The sequence below is a fragment of the Phytophthora sojae genome (assembly GCF_000149755.1).
Source record: "Phytophthora sojae unplaced genomic scaffold PHYSOscaffold_15, whole genome shotgun sequence".
Taxonomy (NCBI): Eukaryota; Oomycota; class Peronosporomycetes; order Peronosporales; family Peronosporaceae; genus Phytophthora; species Phytophthora sojae.
This window is the reverse complement of record NW_009258129.1, coordinates 991,840-1,010,053: the sequence shown is the minus strand read 5'-3', so window position 1 is coordinate 1,010,053 and position 18,214 is coordinate 991,840. Positions and strand designations below refer to the sequence as shown.

The following is an 18,214-nucleotide window of genomic DNA, read 5'->3' as shown; positions in this document are numbered from 1 at the left end:
CAACAGTACTGACAAACGTTGGTACAATGCTAACGTTCAATGAACGGCTTCAATACATGTAGCCTACCTGTAGCTAGCTATCTGGGGTGTAAGTATGCGGGGAGCTGGCTTGAGTCTTCGCTATGAATAGTGGTAGGTTGTGTCTTGTTTTACTAAGTCCCACCACTAAGTTCCCCCTATTATTGGACCCGGGTAGCTTTGTTAATTAACGAATTTTAATTTAAAAAATGACCGAAGAATCCATCGAAATGGAAATTAGAGGGCCCTGCTCAAACTTAAAAACTGAAAGTAAACTACGCTTACTCAAACTTTAAGTACCGAAAAAAATCTATTTAAGCAAGGCTTAATAAATAAAATATACAGTATAATAATAATTATCTCGAGCAAAAGACCCAATGACATTCGCAACATTTCAGCAAATGTCGTCAAAAATCAGTAAAACTCACGAAAGTATTCGCGCTCGTTGCTAATTTATTAGACAGTAGATTCGGCGTCGAAAAACTGCTGCAGTCACAAGAGAATGAGAAAGAAAAAGTAATAAGCCAAAACGTATCGTAAAAACAAATTGTAAAGCTTTTTTAAAACACTTTAAAAGTGAGAACCGTTAACCATTATCTACATGTATTAATACTTCTTCCTCTTTATTTTGTTTAGCAGACAGCAAAAAACTGGAATCAGAAGTCGTTCTGTTGACAGTTAACTCACGTTAGTTGTTAACAGACCTCATGGTACATGCGCAACAGTCTCGCAGGTCCTAGTGAGATGGGTTAACCCATCTACAGACTCTCTCAAGGTACACTACGATTTAACGTTTGGGCGAATTTTACGTGCCGTTCACAGTAAGTAGCAAAGCCCTCCACACCTCCAAACCAATAGCCTGGCAAGAAACTTCACACTGCCTCCGCCAGCTTCGTACAACATGATGTACTACCGTTGATAGCATATCATTGCCTCTAACACTGGCGAAGTCCCGCTCAAGCGGACGGTAGCGCACGACAACAGCTGCAAGCTACATGCAGTATATCTTGAAGATACCTCCACGCTGGTCCATGCTCAAAGGAGTTCCCACGCGAAGACATGTCGAGGCATGTCACCCAAGCTTTTGTTTGGACGCAGCAGCCCTGCTTCTAAGCGCGCTTAAAAACTCTCTCCGCGATTGCTCATCGGTGGAGTGACTTGACCCCCTGCTGTTTTTGCAGTCTTCCTATGGAGTGTGGCCCGCTGATCCTGCCTCGTCGTCCATAACACTGCCGGAGTCGACGTCTTCATCTCCAAAGCCGAACGATTGTTCGTAGAATGTGTCAATTTCGTGAGCTAGAAGAAATTCTCGGATCTCGGCGCTCTGCAACTTTGCGATATTGTCAAAATTGGAAAACGAATGCTTTCCGGACGGCAACCATATTAACAAAAACTACATTTCAGTAATAATAACATTTCTTATACATGTACGAACCAAATACCGTTCCATATTTTTGAGTCAAGGTGATGGGAGCGACTTCATTTCGCTAGTAGAGGTCGGAGACTTCCTGTTCAGCTTCTTCCATTAGTCGTCATCACTACAACTTACAAACCGTTTAGGCAATGTAACTATCCTACGAAAGATAAAATCTGGATGGTCTCTGCCGGCCTCGTGCGGAGATACCGGTACATCCATTGAACTCGAATCCATCACCGAAATCGACAGCACTTCTAGCATTTATGTAGCACTTTATCTTCTACGTGCTTTATAGCATAGTTTACATTTCCTGCTCGCTACTGAGCTATCAGTTTGAACCACAACATGGAAGTTCTTACTTAACCTAACTAACATTCAGCATCGCAGTGAGCTGCAAGCTGCCCTGAGTTGATCGAGGCATCCATAGCAGCAGTGAGCCGCCACCTGTGCCTGGAAGGCCCAGGAATCCGGGCCTCCACCGATCCAAGTACAGCGTCTTGCCTCCCAAAGCAGTCACATTCGACCTCCACGTCGCCGTTTTACCGGCCGGGACGTCCACTTCGTCGATCTTGTCACCGCCAGACTTGATATTCACCGTCACGTCTTCGGTATCGACACTCTTAAACGTGATCGTAACGCTGCCATCGCCAACTTTCGTCCACAAGCCCTCGCTCTTGTTGAAAGCACGCTGAACGGTGGTCAGGCCCAGCGCCTTGCTCGCTGGTCCGTCGTCAATTTCACCGACGTATTCGGTCGGGCCACAAATGGACTGGAAGTACTCAGAGATGACACCACCAACAGCCCACATATCCCAAATGGCGTAGAATCCCGCGGCCTTGTCAGCGACCTTAAACGCGTACTCCTCAGCTTTGAGAAACGTGCCGTTGCTGCTCGTTCCTGAGGTGATCAGATCCTCGACGATACTCCCGAAGGTTTTCCGCAGCGTATCTCTCGTAGCGTAGGCTTTTTTCTCGTTGGACTGTGCGATGAGCTCGTCCATGCAGTTGTTTGTCGCAATCGGGATGTCATTCAGCACGAGAGTCGACTTGCTCATAGCAACGCGAATGTCGTTCTCAGACATAGTCGGGTTGTGCTTACGGAACTCTGCGATTGTCATCCACGTGCGATCCAGCAGTCGCTTCATGTCGTAGCCGCAAGTTGAATTGGATTCCAGCGAAGTCTTCAAGTTGGTGATGTCGTTTTTACCGAGAGACTCGACCGACTCGTTCATTGAAACTTTTTTCAGGAAGTTGGTGAAGTTTCCCCAGCTCGAAACAATCTCGTCGGGGTGCTTCATGACCTCCCTCAACGTCAACTCAGCAGTGGTGACGATTCTGTCAGCAAGCTTCACTTCCTCCGGAATCTTTTTCCCCATACAGTACCTGACTGCCACCGGAATGTCGATGACGATGTTGTCCGTCTGATAGAGAATCGCCAGCAACTTTTCTTGCGAAGTCTGGGGGTCGGACACCTTAACGTAGCGGATGTATTTGACCAGCGACTTGGTCAAACCCAACCAGGCCTTGACACACTTGAAAGCTCTCTGGAATCCCTTCGCCAACTCCCAGAATTTGAAGAACACACCCATGGTAGTATAGGACATCATGGCCTGGATCACCGTGAAGGCTTTGGTCGCGACTTCCAGCCCACAATCATCGTTCCGGCGGATGCACTCCATTCCACACTTGACGGGGTACGAGTAAGGGCATTGAGCCCAGCACATTCCGAGCTTGTAATCGTACCCGATAGGGCAGTTCTTCGTGATGTGGGTCTTGCGGTAGCACGCCGAGGAAAATGAAATGTCGATGTCGCCCTCCAACCCCACCCAGTTCGGGTAAGTGGGTTTGATCGTGCTGGTTGCGTTGACGACGCTGCCAATCGCGAACTGAGCGGCCGTGGAGCCCGAAGATGCAGTTGAGCCACTGATGGTCCCAGCTTTGCTGTCAATGCTGTCGGACGATTCGTCGAGGTCACTTGTCCCGCCATCTCGATCGTCGTCACTCGATGCATCGGTTGAAAGCTCAGTTTGGAGTACGCTGTGTACAGAGTCCTCACTATCCGGAGAGTCCTCACTGTCCACAGATTCATCGTCGACGCTTGAAGATGAAGCTCTCTTTAGTCCATGTACTCCTGCGGTCGTGAAGTTGTCGTCCGAGTCGGCGTCAGCGGGCGCCACCGTAGCAAGCGGGTTGGACGTTCTGGGCCATCCACCAAATGTCAGGATCTTGGCCGAGGAGAGCCCAGCGAAGATGGCTACGAAGACGGCAAACAGTACAGCAAGCCTGGACATCCTGCCGAGTCTCGCTCGCGAGCGCGAGGAAGCTTGTTGAGCCTCGAGAGGGGCGAAACGGAGAGTGAGAGCGAGCGGAACCCTGCTCCCGATACTTTCTTTGTTGCGAGAGCTGGCTGCTGGCCCGGCTTGGATGGACTTCCTTGCTCAGCTACCACGGTACAGAATCTTGAGCTTGTCAGCGTTGTAAGCAACAACGGGGTCGGTAGGATAGGCTCCGATTTCACCAGATAAGCATGCTTACCGTGTTGTAAATCAATTCCGGTGGACGTGTCCACCAGTGTACAAGCGGTACAACATTGCACGGCTTCAACAATACCACGGCAAACCCTCCAATCATCTTGGTGCAATTTCGGAGACACTTGGCCGTTTGTGCTCGTCGCTGGCAAGCACTGCTCCGTTCTCGAGCTTCTGTGCAGCCATCTGTGGGAGCAACTAAAAATGTGCAGACGCACACGCCGTGCTCGTCACAAAGCCCCTCCTCCAACCACCTGCTGCTTGCTTGAAATATCTCGTCGCTGGAGCTCAGCGAGCGGCTCCGCATGGTGTGACGTGGAGACACAAGATGCAGAAGGGGATCGGCGCTGGCCGTTCTCAACTAACGATGATGTGCAGAGCGCGGTGCGGAGATTCGCTCGTGATGTTGCGAAGCGCAGCCACCAGTGCTTTTTGCGACTGCTGCAAAGCGCCGTGGTTTAATTGTGAGCTTCGTTGACGATTTGCATCGACCTTTCCGCTGTTCGATAGCCAGCTCGGCTCGGCTCCCGAAGTAGACGAGCGAGCGGTCGTCGGTCTGCAACTTGAGTGAGATCCATGGGCTGCCGGAAACGTTCCGCCAGTGGTAGTCCACCACCTCGTGTACGAAGCTGCGGTGTCGTGTACGAGGGCGGTGGTACACTCAAGCAGCATCGGCAAAGTTCGGTTCATGTAGACTTACGGTAGCTCGCTTGCTGCCTTCATGTAAGACCGATCACGTGGACGCAACCTCTTTCCGTTGTGACAACCCCTTACTTACCCAGCACGGCGAGCGGTAGGCACGGGGCTTCTGTCTGTATTCCTGCGCACTGCAACTTGCAGTCGAGCGCGCGGATTAAGAGGAGGGGCATCGGCTCCTACGAGCACTGGACACCGTCCGGTGGACAGCATTGGACTGTAGGTACTCCGCATTAGCCATTTTGAAAGGCTGCCCGGCTTGATCTGCCACAAGGCACAAGTATAATGCATTCGATCGGTTAGCTATTACAGCTAAGTGTGCTTACAACTGGAGCTCATCAATACTCAACTCTGCGTGATTTACAAGTGTAACAACAAAAATCACAATGGCTTGTCAGCAATTGTGCCCTCAAAGTGTATAAAAGTTGAAGCCCAACGCTGTGCCTCCCTCGCTCAACCCATGGAGAGACTTCTAAGGTCGCTGTCATTAATTATTCAGCACAACTGGTCTGTTTGCTGACGACGTTAGAGGTTCGTGCGAATAATGCCGCCAAAAAATCAAAATGGAAAACCTTACTAGTACAGCTTTCATCGACAAATAAGACACTTCATATGCGTTGCGAATACATTATTCAGTAAACTTGCGGAGCTTCGCCTAGCAACGCTACGATTCAGTGGTTCCGTAGTGCAAATGTGTTAACACAACACCACACTATGAGCCGATACATGTACCGGTACAGGCACTGTAGCTGATACCGCACTGCAACCTGACAAGTGACGCCATGCATAAATCAGTTTTATTGGAGCATTTTATAAATACTTTGAAAATTAAATTTGGATAAGGGACACAAAATATATTGATTTGTGGTTACGTATTTTATTGGTTATAATTATTTATTTTTATTAATAGTATTCTGTTTTATTATAACTGAGCGCATTTTTTATTGCGACCCACACATAATTTCGATTGCACTAGTTAACAGTCGCAAAAAGTCTGTCTTAGTGGATGATGCTCAGTCTTGCAAAAGTTCTACTTTAAACCAAGTTCAGGTATATTTTCTATAGATTTGTGTATTATCTAAAATAGTGGATGTAGGGCACACTACAAGAGTCTATTCGAATAAATATCTGTCTCGGAACAAATCACAGCTCTGCCTCATGCCGTAGGCTTGTAAGGATTGTGAAAACACATCCAGCCTCATCCAGCCTCCTAAACATATATAATTTGAAAGGATTTGTCCATCAGTTGTGTGACCATTTACTTCTTCTGGAGGTCGACAGCATGCGCGACGCTATCAAACCCCAGGTTTTTCATGATAACGAATTCAACACAAACGACTAGAACATGCCGACTGGGCTCCAGGCTTGAATAATTTCGAGTGACTGCACTAACATTTAGCGAACTACACCATTTCCCAGGCAGACTGGTTGGTTTCTCAACCAAAGTGGTTCAAATCATTTTTCGAGAAAAACCTCATATCACTTTTCCCAGGTATTTTCAAGCAAAGTGGTTCTGTCGTAAATCGTTCCCAAGCAATGTGGTTTCACAATCATCGAGGATTTAGAGCCATTTTGAAGAAGCCAAAACGTAGCTTAGAACAGCCTTGTGAATGTATTTGAGGGGTCTATCGTGATCTACGTGACGTGGGCATTCTAACTAAGCTTTTTTGCGTCGAAAATTAGCAATTTTTGATTCTTTCAGACCAAGCCCAAGACGTGGACTGGTCCGTTTTAGCCCCATATGGTTGGGCAAACCATTTTGCTTGGGAAACAAACAGCTATAAACCACTTTGCTTGAAAAATGCCCCTTTTCGTCGCAGTATTATGTTGCGCGAGACCTTCCCGCACCACTTTGCTTGAAAAACGGTCAGTTTGCTTGGAAAAAGGTGTATTGTATTATATATGGATTAGAATGCGTATCACTAAGTTCAGCCGGAGATTTTGCGAAATAGTTCATATTTATTTCGTTTTTCTGGCATGTGCTGATGCTCAGTTGCACTGAAGGTGACTGAGTTAGAGTCGAAAATATCACTGTTTAGAATAATTATGTCGAAATATTGCAATAACTCAAGTGTTCGCAACAGCCAGAATTGTCCAGGAAATAGCAAGTTGCACAGTAATAACTCGCAAATATTTCACGTTTTCAGCCGGTGGTCTACTGGTTATCTCGAAAAGTATTCTATCATTTTGTTTTGCGTGGTCTCATATTATGAGACCACGCAAAACATGTGGGCATATTATGTCCACGATTTTGCGGGTCTTTTCGTATCATGAACATTTCGGCAATCCGGATACTTCCGCCACCGCGAATGAAAGGATCAATTATTGTGGCTTTCATCCGTTTTGGCAAATCGGGTGGTCCAAGATCCGATATATCGGGCCCGATTTGCTGGAGGGCTCCGATTTAGCAGGAGGGGCTGAGGGAAGCAAACTATATCTGGCCCGATTTGCGTCTGGGGGCTGCGAGTTGCGAAGCAGGGGCCAGAAATGCCGCTTTTCGCCGGCAAAAGGGAAAACATGTCTGGGGCCCTCTCAGATCGGCGTGGCACGAGGTTGTAGCGGCCGTAGATGATCACACAGGTGATTTAGCTGGCCATAGTGCTACGAAGTGGCTATATACAGTGTACTATTGTCCCCAATGTCTTGCAGTTCTAATGCGTCATGAGAGGTGAGGAGAACTTGGAATGCCTCCCCTCTGAGCCTTATGCTACTAACTCAGGTCAGATATAGCTAAATTGGACTAACCGATCATGTAGGAGCTCCATTTTATATAAATCGGACTCCGAGATAACACGACAAATCGGGCGGCAAAATAGTTGAAAGCCACAATACCTGGAAGTTATGTAAAAGGAGGGCGTCTACCCACACACTGTTGTATGTGAGATGTAAGCTTACCGGTACCAAGAAGGCACTAAGAAGGCATTTGAGTATGTTAGAGCATCTCCTACGGTAGTGCAAAACTCAAGGAATTGCACGATATTTGCAAAATTGCAAAAAAATCATCCCCAACGGGGAAGTGATAGGGGTTCAGAAGTAGTGCTGAAGTAACACGTTGAAATCGATAGTGCAATTCCCGGATGGCGTAGTGATTATCGGCCTGCTATTCACTACGACCTGCCAGCTATTGCACGCAAAGTGCAAGGCGAGAATACGCATTTATGGACGCCTTCAGCGCGTGCACCCGTCCGAAAGAGGTACACAACGCTCTCACAATACATATACTACTAGTTTCATAGGTACACCGGATGAATAGAAGCTACCGGGCTTACCGGCAGTTGCTACAGTATGTAGGGCAAATGACTTGCTGTCCCAAATGCATGCTGCAAACAACGGCGGGCCGTTATCGACCTGAAGTGCTCTATAGTTGCCTAGTGCTGCCTATTGTGGTGCCTTTGCCGCGGATAACTTAAGCTACGCTACCCTTTATCGGCCATTGCGGAGGGAGGGCTACCCGCTTTCACTACGCAATTTTGCAATACCGTTGGGGAAGCTGAACTATTGCAAAAAAATTCAAGCGTGTTCGTCTTGTTTATGTTGCTAATCGGTCATTCACTTTGCCTTATCACTTTTGCAATTTGCACTACCGTTGGAGATGCTCTTGGTATGTTCAAACTTTTCGGAATTGGATCACTGTTTGACTGATGTCTAAATACTGTACCTATGTTTTCTATTTATTCGTACACATCCTGCATATTTTCTACAAATTCAAAATGTCCGGTAAGTTACACTTAAGTCATTGAAATTACTTCACTACACCTAACTCACATTTAACATCGCAGTGAGCTCCAAGCTTCCACCTTGGGTAGATCGAGGAACCCATAACAACAACGAACCACCCCCAGTGCCAGGAAGACCAAGAAATCCGGGCCGCCAACGATCCAGATACAGCGTCTTACCCGCCAGCGCCGTCACATTTGACTTCCACGTCACCGTTTTTCCTGCTGGAACGTCCACTTCGTCTATTTTGTCACCACCAGACTTGATATTCACAGTCACCGCTTCGGTATCGACACTTTTGAAAGTAATACGCACAGACCCATCGCCAACTTTCGTCCACGAGCCGACACTGTTGTTAAACGCACGCTGCACGATCGACATTCCCAGCGCCTTTTCAGCATCGCCGTCGTCGATTTCCCCGATGAACTCGGTGGGCCCGCAGATCGGTTGGAAAAACTCGGAAAGCGCGCCAGTGAAAGACCACGGATCCCAAATCGAGTAGAACGAAAACGCTTTGTCGGCAATTTTGAAAGCATACTCGCCGGCGCTGAGATACGTCCCATTGCTGCTGGTTCCCGAGCTGATGAGATCGTCCACGATGCCTCCAAATGTTTTTCGGAGCGTATCGCGAGTGGCAAAAGCCGTTTTCTCGTCCGATTGAGCGATCAACTCACTCATGCAGTTGTTTGTCGCGATGGGGATGTCGTTCAGCACGAGATTCGACTTACTTATAGCGACGCGAATGTCGTCCTCGGACATTTTCGGGTTGTGTTTGCGAAACTCTGCGATGGTCATCCACGTGCGATCCAGCAGTCTCTTCATGTCGTACCCGCAGGTGGAGTTTGACTTCAGCGCTGACTTCAATGACTTGATATCGGTCTCTTTCAGCGACGTGATGGACTCTCCAAGCGTGATATTCTTCATGAAGCTGGTAAACTTGTCCCAACTAGAAACGATCGTCGCGCCATTCGCGATGACTTCCTTCAGCACATATTCGGCAGTCATTAGCACACTATCCGCGAGCTTGAGCTCGTCCGACGCGTAGCTCCCGATGCAGTAGAAGACAGCGATGGGGATGTCGACAACAACGTTGTCAGTCTGGTACAGAATCGCCAAAAGTTTGTCTTGAGACGTCTGCGGATCAGTCACTTGGATGTTACGAACATACTTGGCCAGCGACTTGATCAAACCCATCATATACTTGGCACACTTGATAACCACTTGCACACCTCTCGCCAACGCCGCCAGCTTGCCAAATACATCGTACGTGATGAGAGATAGAGTCGTTTGCGCCAAAGCCGACACTTTAGTGACGATCTCAAGCCCACAGTCGTCGTTTTGTCGAATGCACTCCAGGCCACACTCGACTGGGTACGCGTACGGACACTGCGCCCAGCATGTTCCAAGCTTGTCTTTGAACCCCAATGGACACTCCTTGGCGATGTGTGCTTCTCGATAACACGCGGTAGCGAAGGAAGTGTCGAGAGCGGAGCCTACCCAGTTCGCGTACGTGGGCCGAATCGTGCTGGTGGCATTGATCACGCTGCCTATCGATAGCGCTGCTTCCACAGACTTCGATAAAGCGGCATGGCTGTCGTCGGATGAGTCATCTACGCTGTCTGAAGAGTCGAGTGAAGGCGAGTTATGCCTGGCGCTGGGCCCTGAGCTGTCGTCGTCACTGTCCAAGGAGTCTAGAGAGTCGTCGTCACTGCTTGGAGGCCTTAAAGACGACGTCACAGTCGCTGCTGGTGTGTCATTCGCGGCCATATTGATCCTTGCGGACACCGTTGCGACTGGCGCTAGTCGAGGCGGCGCCATCGAGACCTTGCTGAACGTGTACGTGCTCGCAGAGGAATCAGTTGCTGCACACGCTGCCGCGAAGACGGCGAACACTGCAATCCATCGGACGGTCATGACTGTGTAGAACACGGCAAAACGAAAAGTGAGCTGGGTCGACTACATGCACTGCACCGTCAGCAAAGGTCTTTCTTTGCGAGCATTGGGCTCGGAGTTTAAACTCTAATGTCCTCGATATATTATCGCGTGCGTGGCAACAGATCATCGGGACGCGCTTCTTCCAATCGCGGGTGGCTTCAGCTTGAACACGGTGCAGGGCTTTCCCAAATTGCCATCTGGTTTCGCTGTGCGGTCCGAACACGCCATCTCCGCCACTCACTCGGCAGGCAAATTGGTCCGGAAGAGAATCTTGCTCTGGCCAGAGACACCTCGGTCTGGGACGTTTTGTCTGGTGGGAAGCGGGTGAGGATAGGACTGCTACCTCTCAGCAATCGACAGCGCCTCACAACGCGCAGCTTGCAGGCTCAAAGGCGACTTTCGCCACCATGGCGAGATGCGCTGCTCGATTTGCGTTGGCTCAAGATTCATGCGCCTGAATGCACGCGGAACGGCATTTGTCAGACTTCAGAAATCACAACAAGTTGCGGGCTGGAGGGAGGTTGTACATGTACAGTAGTATTTGGTAAACAGTCTAGTAGCTCGCTCCTCCAGGTTCATGTCTGACGGTTGAACGTCTAGTAAGCGCTACAGTACTTATTGTCGTTACACATCTCGGGCCCGGCAAAGTAAAATATGCGCGGCATCAACTTCTACCCCGCCAGATGAGAAAACAGAAATGAATCTCAAAATTTCGACTTTGATTCGTTTAGTGTCAAATGTGAATCGCAAGTTGTGAATCACAACTTGAATCACAACTTGTGATCTGAGGACAAATTGCTGTCAGTTGTTGCCATACAAACAAAGTTGTATGGTAGAAGCATTGCTTTGATAACATGGTGTTCGTCTACGACCTCTGTACTGACGTGGGCATCCGCCCTTCACTAGTTATTTCGTCGAGCGTCACCCATCGCAGTTATCTAACCACCACACACACATTTCATAGTTACGGTACTCACGACTCCCTCAATTACCGAGGGATAAGCTCAGCTAACGTTGAGCATCGCGGTGAGCTGCAAGTTGCCGCCCTGCGTCGACCGAGGAACCCACAAGAGCAACGAACCGCCTCCAGTTCCGGGGAGACCCAGAAATCCAGGCCGCCACCGATCCAAGTACAGCGTCTTGCCTTCCAGCGCCGTCAAGTTCGATCTCCACGTCGCGACTTTGCCTGCACGCACGCTCACCTCGTCGATCTTGTCGCCGCCAGACTTGATGTTCACGACCACGTCCTCGGTATCGACGCTCTTGAACGTGATGGTGACGGCGCCGTCGCCCACCCTCGTCCACATGCCGTGGCTGTTGTTGAACGCGCCTTGGACGATCTTCATGCCTAGCGCCTTCGTCGCGCTGCCGTCGTCGATCTCGCCGACGAGCTCCGTGGACGGACAGATGGGCTCGAAGAACTCGGACACGACCGAGGACATGTACCACCAGTCCCAAATGGCGTAGAACCCCATGGCTCTGTCCGCCACTTTGAACGCATACTCTTTGGCCGTGAGGAACGTGCCGTTGCTGCTGGTTCCGGAGCTGATGAGGTCGTCTACGATGGCCGCGAACGTCTTGCGCAGCGTTCCGCGTCGGACGTAGGCCTTAGCTTCATTGGACTCTGCGATCAGCTCGCTCATGCAGTTGTTGGTGGCGACGGGGATGTCGTGAAGCACGAGGTTCGATTGGCTCATGATCGCGCGGATGTCGTCCTCAGAGATGCCTGGGTTCAGCCGACGCAGCTCTGCCACAGTCATCCACGTGCGGTCCAGCAGGCGCTTCATGTCGAAGCCGCAGGTCGAGTTGGACTCGAGCGCAGTCTTCAAGTTGGTGATGTCCTTGTCGCTGAGCGAGTTGACTGTCTCGCCCATCGTGAGGTTCTTCATGAAGCCCGTGAACCGTTCCCAGCTGGAGATGATGGCGTCGCCGTACGAGATGATTTCCCTCAGCGCGTACTCGGCCGTGGTGAGCACGCCGTCAGCGAGTTTGACGGTGTCGGACGCCTTCCCCCCCATGCAGTAGGAGATGGTCACTGGGATGTCGATGATGACGTTGTCGCTTTGATAGAGGATGGCGAGCAGCTTGTCTTCCGGGGTCTCTGGGTTGTACACCTTGAGGTAGCGGATGTACTTGATGAGGGACTTGGTGAGGCTGAGGAGATACTTGGTGCACTTGACGGCGAGTTGAATGCCCTTGGCCCACTTAGACATGTCACCGTACATGTTCCATGAGGCGAGGGCGAGCGCGGTCTGCACCACCACGGCAGCCTTCCCCGCAATTGCGAGCGTACAGTCATCATTCTGTCGGAGGCACTCGAATCCGCACTCGACAGGGTACAAGTATGGACACTGCATCCAGCACACGCCCAGCTTCTTGTCGAACCCCCACGGACACGTCTTGGCGATGTGAGTCTTGCGCCAGCACGCGGAAGAGATGGACTGATCGAGCGCAGGGCCGACCCAGTTGGTGTACGTGGACTCGATGGTGCTGGTGGCGTTCAACACGCTGCCGAACTTGAGCGCAGCGCTCATGGATCCAAACACCACCTTGGATGCGGCTGCAGAGCCAGTGCTCGAGTCATCATCATCCACTGAGTCAACGTCGCTCTCTTCGTCAGCGTCTTCGCCGTCGGAGTCGTCGTGATCCAGTTCTCGGGCCTCATCGTTGGCTGTTGGCAAGTAAGCTGGTGATTCGGTTTCTCGTATAGTGGCTGTGGTGCTGGCGTTGTCAACGGTATCGGTTGTGTAGTTCATAGTAGGGGTCTTGGTAGTGTCTGACGCACCGTGGTCGGTGGAATAATTGGCCGGAGCGACCGTAGCTAATGCGGCTGCATTGCGTCCGAACGAGTATACCTTCGCCGAGGTTGCTCCACTGAAGCTCGCTGCGAAGACAGTGAGCAGCGCCGCTACTTTTGCCATCTTGGGTGCCGTTAGATGAAGTCGGGGAATAAAAAATGAAGTTGGCTGAGGCCATTTACTTGTCGCCGCCTTACTTACTGTATCGTACTGTACAACAGTTCACCATAACGACAATGCCCCTGACAAAGCCGTGGTGTCGCATCATCAAAACGCGTTGCTTCCAATCGTGAGTATTATTTTGCAGTCATGATTACCAGAAGGGGTACCGGTCCTTTCGCTGTGAAAGGTGCTGTGTCATTCCCTCGGTGAATGCAACCACCTCGCAGCGTTCAGAATCAACGGCATCAGATAACAAGAAGGTACTGACCAGTGGTGCCGTCGAGGACCCACGCTCGCCTTTAAAAGCTACTGATCGCGTACAATTCGCGGTGTGTGTTGAGAGTACACCTAAAATCCTTGCACACGGTAACCGACTGAATGGATGTTCTTGCAGTGCGAGAAGTATCGGAAGCGCTTCACTTTCCATTGATGAGCCCAGCTCGATAACCAGAGTGAGCGAAGATTTATTAATAACCTGGTCGCTATTATATAAACACTGTATTTCATCGCGGTTTACAATTTGTAGCTGGGTCTGTCCCAGCGCCACCACCAAAAACGTTATGGATACTCATAGAACTTGAAGCAAGTGCAAAAGTTGGTGTTCTATTTGGTAATACGGTGACATTGTTTTTCTTTAGTATTACCGCTCTTAGAATACTACTACTAATATCCGAATCAGAGTGACTCATATAATAATTATATTAATATATTATTACTATTACTATTGTATTTTATTATAACTAGGTGAATGTCATTGCTAACAGTACTAAAATATTTTTTCTGCTACAATAGTTCTTCAGTGTCGCCGGGCTTAGTTAGTTCTAAGGCAAGTTGCCACTTTAGTAGATAGTGAGCAGTTTAGTAGAGTGTCACGTCGACCAATGAACAGACAGTATTTCGCGTATAGCTTCCATGATTGGTTGATAATGTAATTATTCAAGGTGCAAGGGAGCCAACAGCTGGTATTTCAATACAAACTCCCTGATAAAATCTCTACTAAACTGGCACAACCTCGAATTCGAGATGGCTTAGTAGCTTGCGTTAAATGTGCTGAATATTGCATGGATTTAGTTAGCTGGTATCGTCTCTGATTGTTGAAATCTTGAGCTACAATTTCATACCTCACTCAGTACCTTGCGGTCAATATTACAAGCAGGGGCGGTTGGCTAAAAGTTGCCATCGAAAATTCTACTAAAGTGGCAACTTGCCTTAGTATCAATAATTTTTGGGCTCGCCATTTTTTTACCGTAGTGTCAAAACACGAAGTAAACGACGTTCTAGTTGTTGAACAACCCCGTCCTACGTAAACTTCAAGCAAGTTTAGCAACGCCATCAAGGAAATCACCATGTTGTCAGCAAGTCCTAGCGTATTCAGAAACATCATAGTGAAATTCAGCAGCTTTAAACGCGTTTGTAATTCCACGCACCACCACGGACCAGGATCAGGCCGCACGATGTCACCCGATACGTGCACCTGACTCACTGAAGCCCGCGCCACAGAGCGTGCCTTATTACTTAAGCTCAACAGGGATTAAGAATGCATGTATTGCCCTTGCAGTGGATAGACCCCCAACGGGTTGATCGAGTGCGAGATGGCTTGTGGATTATGTGCTAGGTGATACTCTGCTCCTTGGGGTCGTTATTAGTATTGAACAACTACCAATTGAGGACGATGCAATAGATCACTGACGGCAGAGCTACGACGGGGTTCACGAATGGCGGGCAGACCAGCTGCACATACTGCGTGGTGAAGTGAAGTCTCCGCTATCCCCTCCCGACATCAATGACCGTCAATCTCAGCGCACTTCACCAGTCTGTTTCTTTGCCTGAAAATCGAGAAATGAGCGCGAAAGCGCAAAGCACGGGACAATCCGCGCGCCTTGTGAAGATCTTACTTAAGTCGGGTAAGTAATAGTGATATTAGCACTACTACTTGCGCCAGTTTTTCTCGCTCCTATAGATATATACCGGCCCCAATCTTATGCTAAAGCAGTGCTATTGAGTATTGGTATAAGTACTACTATCACTACTACTACTATTCTGCAGAGTACTTTACAGTAACTGTACTACATGTACAAGCTTAAAGAAAAAAATCCAAGTTTGGACCTTATAAATGCTCGGAGACGACAGCATCACCCCGATTCAGACCAAGACGAGCGTCTTGAGCCCGCGAGCTTGCTACAGTAGTAGATCGGTGCAAACCTCAGGTAGCTGCGTGTTTGCTCAATTCAATCGCTGAGCAACACGGCGATGCCAAATCCTGGTTCGGATCCTACCTGGCACACGTCACTCGATTGTGGGGTGCAGCGGATCGCCGCCAAGCGCCGAGTGACTGGCGCTGGAAGCTTGCACCCTTCACGGCAGGGAAACGTTTGTCAACAGCACACACGAAAATAATACTCGTGATAGGAAGCAGCGGCGTCCCGAATGCCACGGCTTTGTTGAAGATAGTGGTCGTTGAACCGCAAAAAGATTCGCACCAACCATCAACGCATGAAGCGGTCGGTATTAACGTCGTCACGTTGAGTATCACTTCGTATTCTGCTACCCAGGGGTAGCTTCGTATCAGTTGACGTATGATTATGATGACAAAGTCAGCGGCGCTGCTCACTGTCTTCGCAGCGAGCTTCAGTGGAGCAACCTCGGCGAAGGTATACTCGTTCGGACGCAATGCAGCCGCATTAGCTACGGTCGCTCCGGCCAATTATTCCACCGACCACGGTGCGTCAGACACTACCAAGACCCCTACTATGAACTACACAACCGATACCGTTGACAACGCCAGCACCACAGCCACTATACGAGAAACCGAATCACCAGCTTACTTGCCAACAGCCAACGATGAGGCCCGAGAACTGGATCACGACGACTCCGACGGCGAAGACGCTGACGAAGAGAGCGACGTTGACTCAGTGGATGATGATGACTCGAGCACTGGCTCTGCAGCCGCATCCAAGGTGGTGTTTGGATCCATGAGCGCTGCGCTCAAGTTCGGCAGCGTGTTGAACGCCACCAGCACCATCGAGTCCACGTACACCAACTGGGTCGGCCCTGCGCTCGATCAGTCCATCTCTTCCGCGTGCTGGCGCAAGACTCACATCGCCAAGACGTGTCCGTGGGGGTTCGACAAGAAGCTGGGCGTGTGCTGGATGCAGTGTCCATACTTGTACCCTGTCGAGTGCGGATTCGAGTGCCTCCGACAGAATGATGACTGTACGCTCGCAATTGCGGGGAAGGCTGCCGTGGTGGTGCAGACCGCGCTCGCCCTCGCCTCATGGAACATGTACGGTGACATGTCTAAGTGGGCCAAGGGCATTCAACTCGCCGTCAAGTGCACCAAGTATCTCCTCAGCCTCACCAAGTCCCTCATCAAGTACATCCGCTACCTCAAGGTGTACAACCCAGAGACCCCGGAAGACAAGCTGCTCGCCATCCTCTATCAAAGCGACAACGTCATCATCGACATCCCAGTGACCATCTCCTACTGCATGGGGGGGAAGGCGTCCGACACCGTCAAACTCGCTGACGGCGTGCTCACCACGGCCGAGTACGCGCTGAGGGAAATCATCTCGTACGGCGACGCCATCATCTCCAGCTGGGAACGGTTCACGGGCTTCATGAAGAACCTCACGATGGGCGAGACAGTCAACTCGCTCAGCGACAAGGACATCACCAACTTGAAGACTGCGCTCGAGTCCAACTCGACCTGCGGCTTCGACATGAAGCGCCTGCTGGACCGCACGTGGATGACTGTGGCAGAGCTGCGTCGGCTGAACCCAGGCATCTCTGAGGACGACATCCGCGCGATCATGAGCCAATCGAACCTCGTGCTTCACGACATCCCCGTCGCCACCAACAACTGCATGAGCGAGCTGATCGCAGAGTCCAATGAAGCTAAGGCCTACGTCCGACGCGGAACGCTGCGCAAGACGTTCGCGGCCATCGTAGACGACCTCATCAGCTCCGGAACCAGCAGCAACGGCACGTTCCTCACGGCCAAAGAGTATGCGTTCAAAGTGGCGGACAGAGCCATGGGGTTCTACGCCATTTGGGACTGGTGGTACATGTCCTCGGTCGTGTCCGAGTTCTTCGAGCCCATCTGTCCGTCCACGGAGCTCGTCGGCGAGATCGACGACGGCAGCGCGACGAAGGCGCTAGGCATGAAGATCGTCCAAGGCGCGTTCAACAACAGCCACGGCATGTGGACGAGGGTGGGCGACGGCACCGTCACCATCACGTTCAAGAGCGTCGATACCGAGGACGTGGTCGTGAACATCAAGTCTGGCGGCGACAAGATCGACGAGGTGAGCGTGCGTGCAGGCAAAGTCGCGACGTGGAGATCGAACTTGACGGCGCTGGAAGGCAAGACGCTGTACTTGGATCGGTGGCGGCCTGGATTTCTGGGTCTCCCCGGAACTGGAGGCGGTTCGTTGCTCTTGTGGGTTCCTCGGTCGACGCAGGGCGGCAACTTGCAGCTCACCGCGATGCTCAACGTTAGCTGAAATGCCTTCGCTTGTTCGATGAAGTACATTAGGTTTTGCATCGGCGCCGAAGTAGAAGTACAATGACATAATAATTTTGATGAAAAAAGGGTCCCCGGATAACTAGAAACAATCTATTACACATCTGCCATTAAGCTTGCCAAGGTATGCAGCAGTATCCACTCGAAGTGCGCTCTAATCGAGAAGTTCTGCCGCCGGCTAATTATTCGGTGATCACGATAATGGCTACATTGATTATGATGTTGATGTGGTGCACGCCAACTTGCAGATAGTACAGTTATTAAGACTTTTACCCACTAAATCAATGGTATGTTGCATTATCACCTATCCATTTATTAGAGGTCTAATGGAGCTAATTCGAATATTGTCTTTATAAGATAGTAGAGGGTATCGGATTCAAAATTACTCTAGTTTCCAGTACCCCACTGTACTCCTTGACGTG

General features: G+C 50.1%; 3 protein-coding genes across 3 annotated transcripts; 1 reads left to right on the top strand and 2 right to left on the bottom strand.

The window, feature by feature from the left end:
* Positions 1 to 1,799: 1,799 nt before the first annotated feature.
* On the bottom strand, positions 1,800 to 3,725 carry PHYSODRAFT_342190 (hypothetical protein; the record flags this gene model as incomplete). Its single annotated transcript, XM_009540575.1, has 1 exon — positions 1,800 to 3,725. One exon carries the CDS (start codon positions 3,723 to 3,725, stop codon positions 1,800 to 1,802), a length of 1,926 nt encoding a protein of 641 aa, XP_009538870.1.
* Positions 3,726 to 8,402: 4,677 nt separating this feature from the next.
* Positions 8,403 to 13,231, bottom strand: PHYSODRAFT_551372 (hypothetical protein; the record flags this gene model as incomplete). Its single annotated transcript, XM_009540574.1, has 2 exons — positions 8,403 to 9,947; positions 12,860 to 13,231. 2 exons carry the CDS (start codon positions 13,229 to 13,231, stop codon positions 8,415 to 8,417), a joined length of 1,905 nt encoding a protein of 634 aa, XP_009538869.1. The 3' UTR covers positions 8,403 to 8,414.
* Positions 13,232 to 16,242: 3,011 nt separating this feature from the next.
* PHYSODRAFT_533283 (hypothetical protein) lies at positions 16,243 to 17,772 on the top strand (the record flags this gene model as incomplete). Its single annotated transcript, XM_009540573.1, has 1 exon — positions 16,243 to 17,772. The coding sequence occupies one exon, from the start codon at positions 16,243 to 16,245 to the stop codon at positions 17,770 to 17,772; it is 1,530 nt and encodes a 509-aa protein (XP_009538868.1).
* Positions 17,773 to 18,214: the final 442 nt, after the last annotated feature.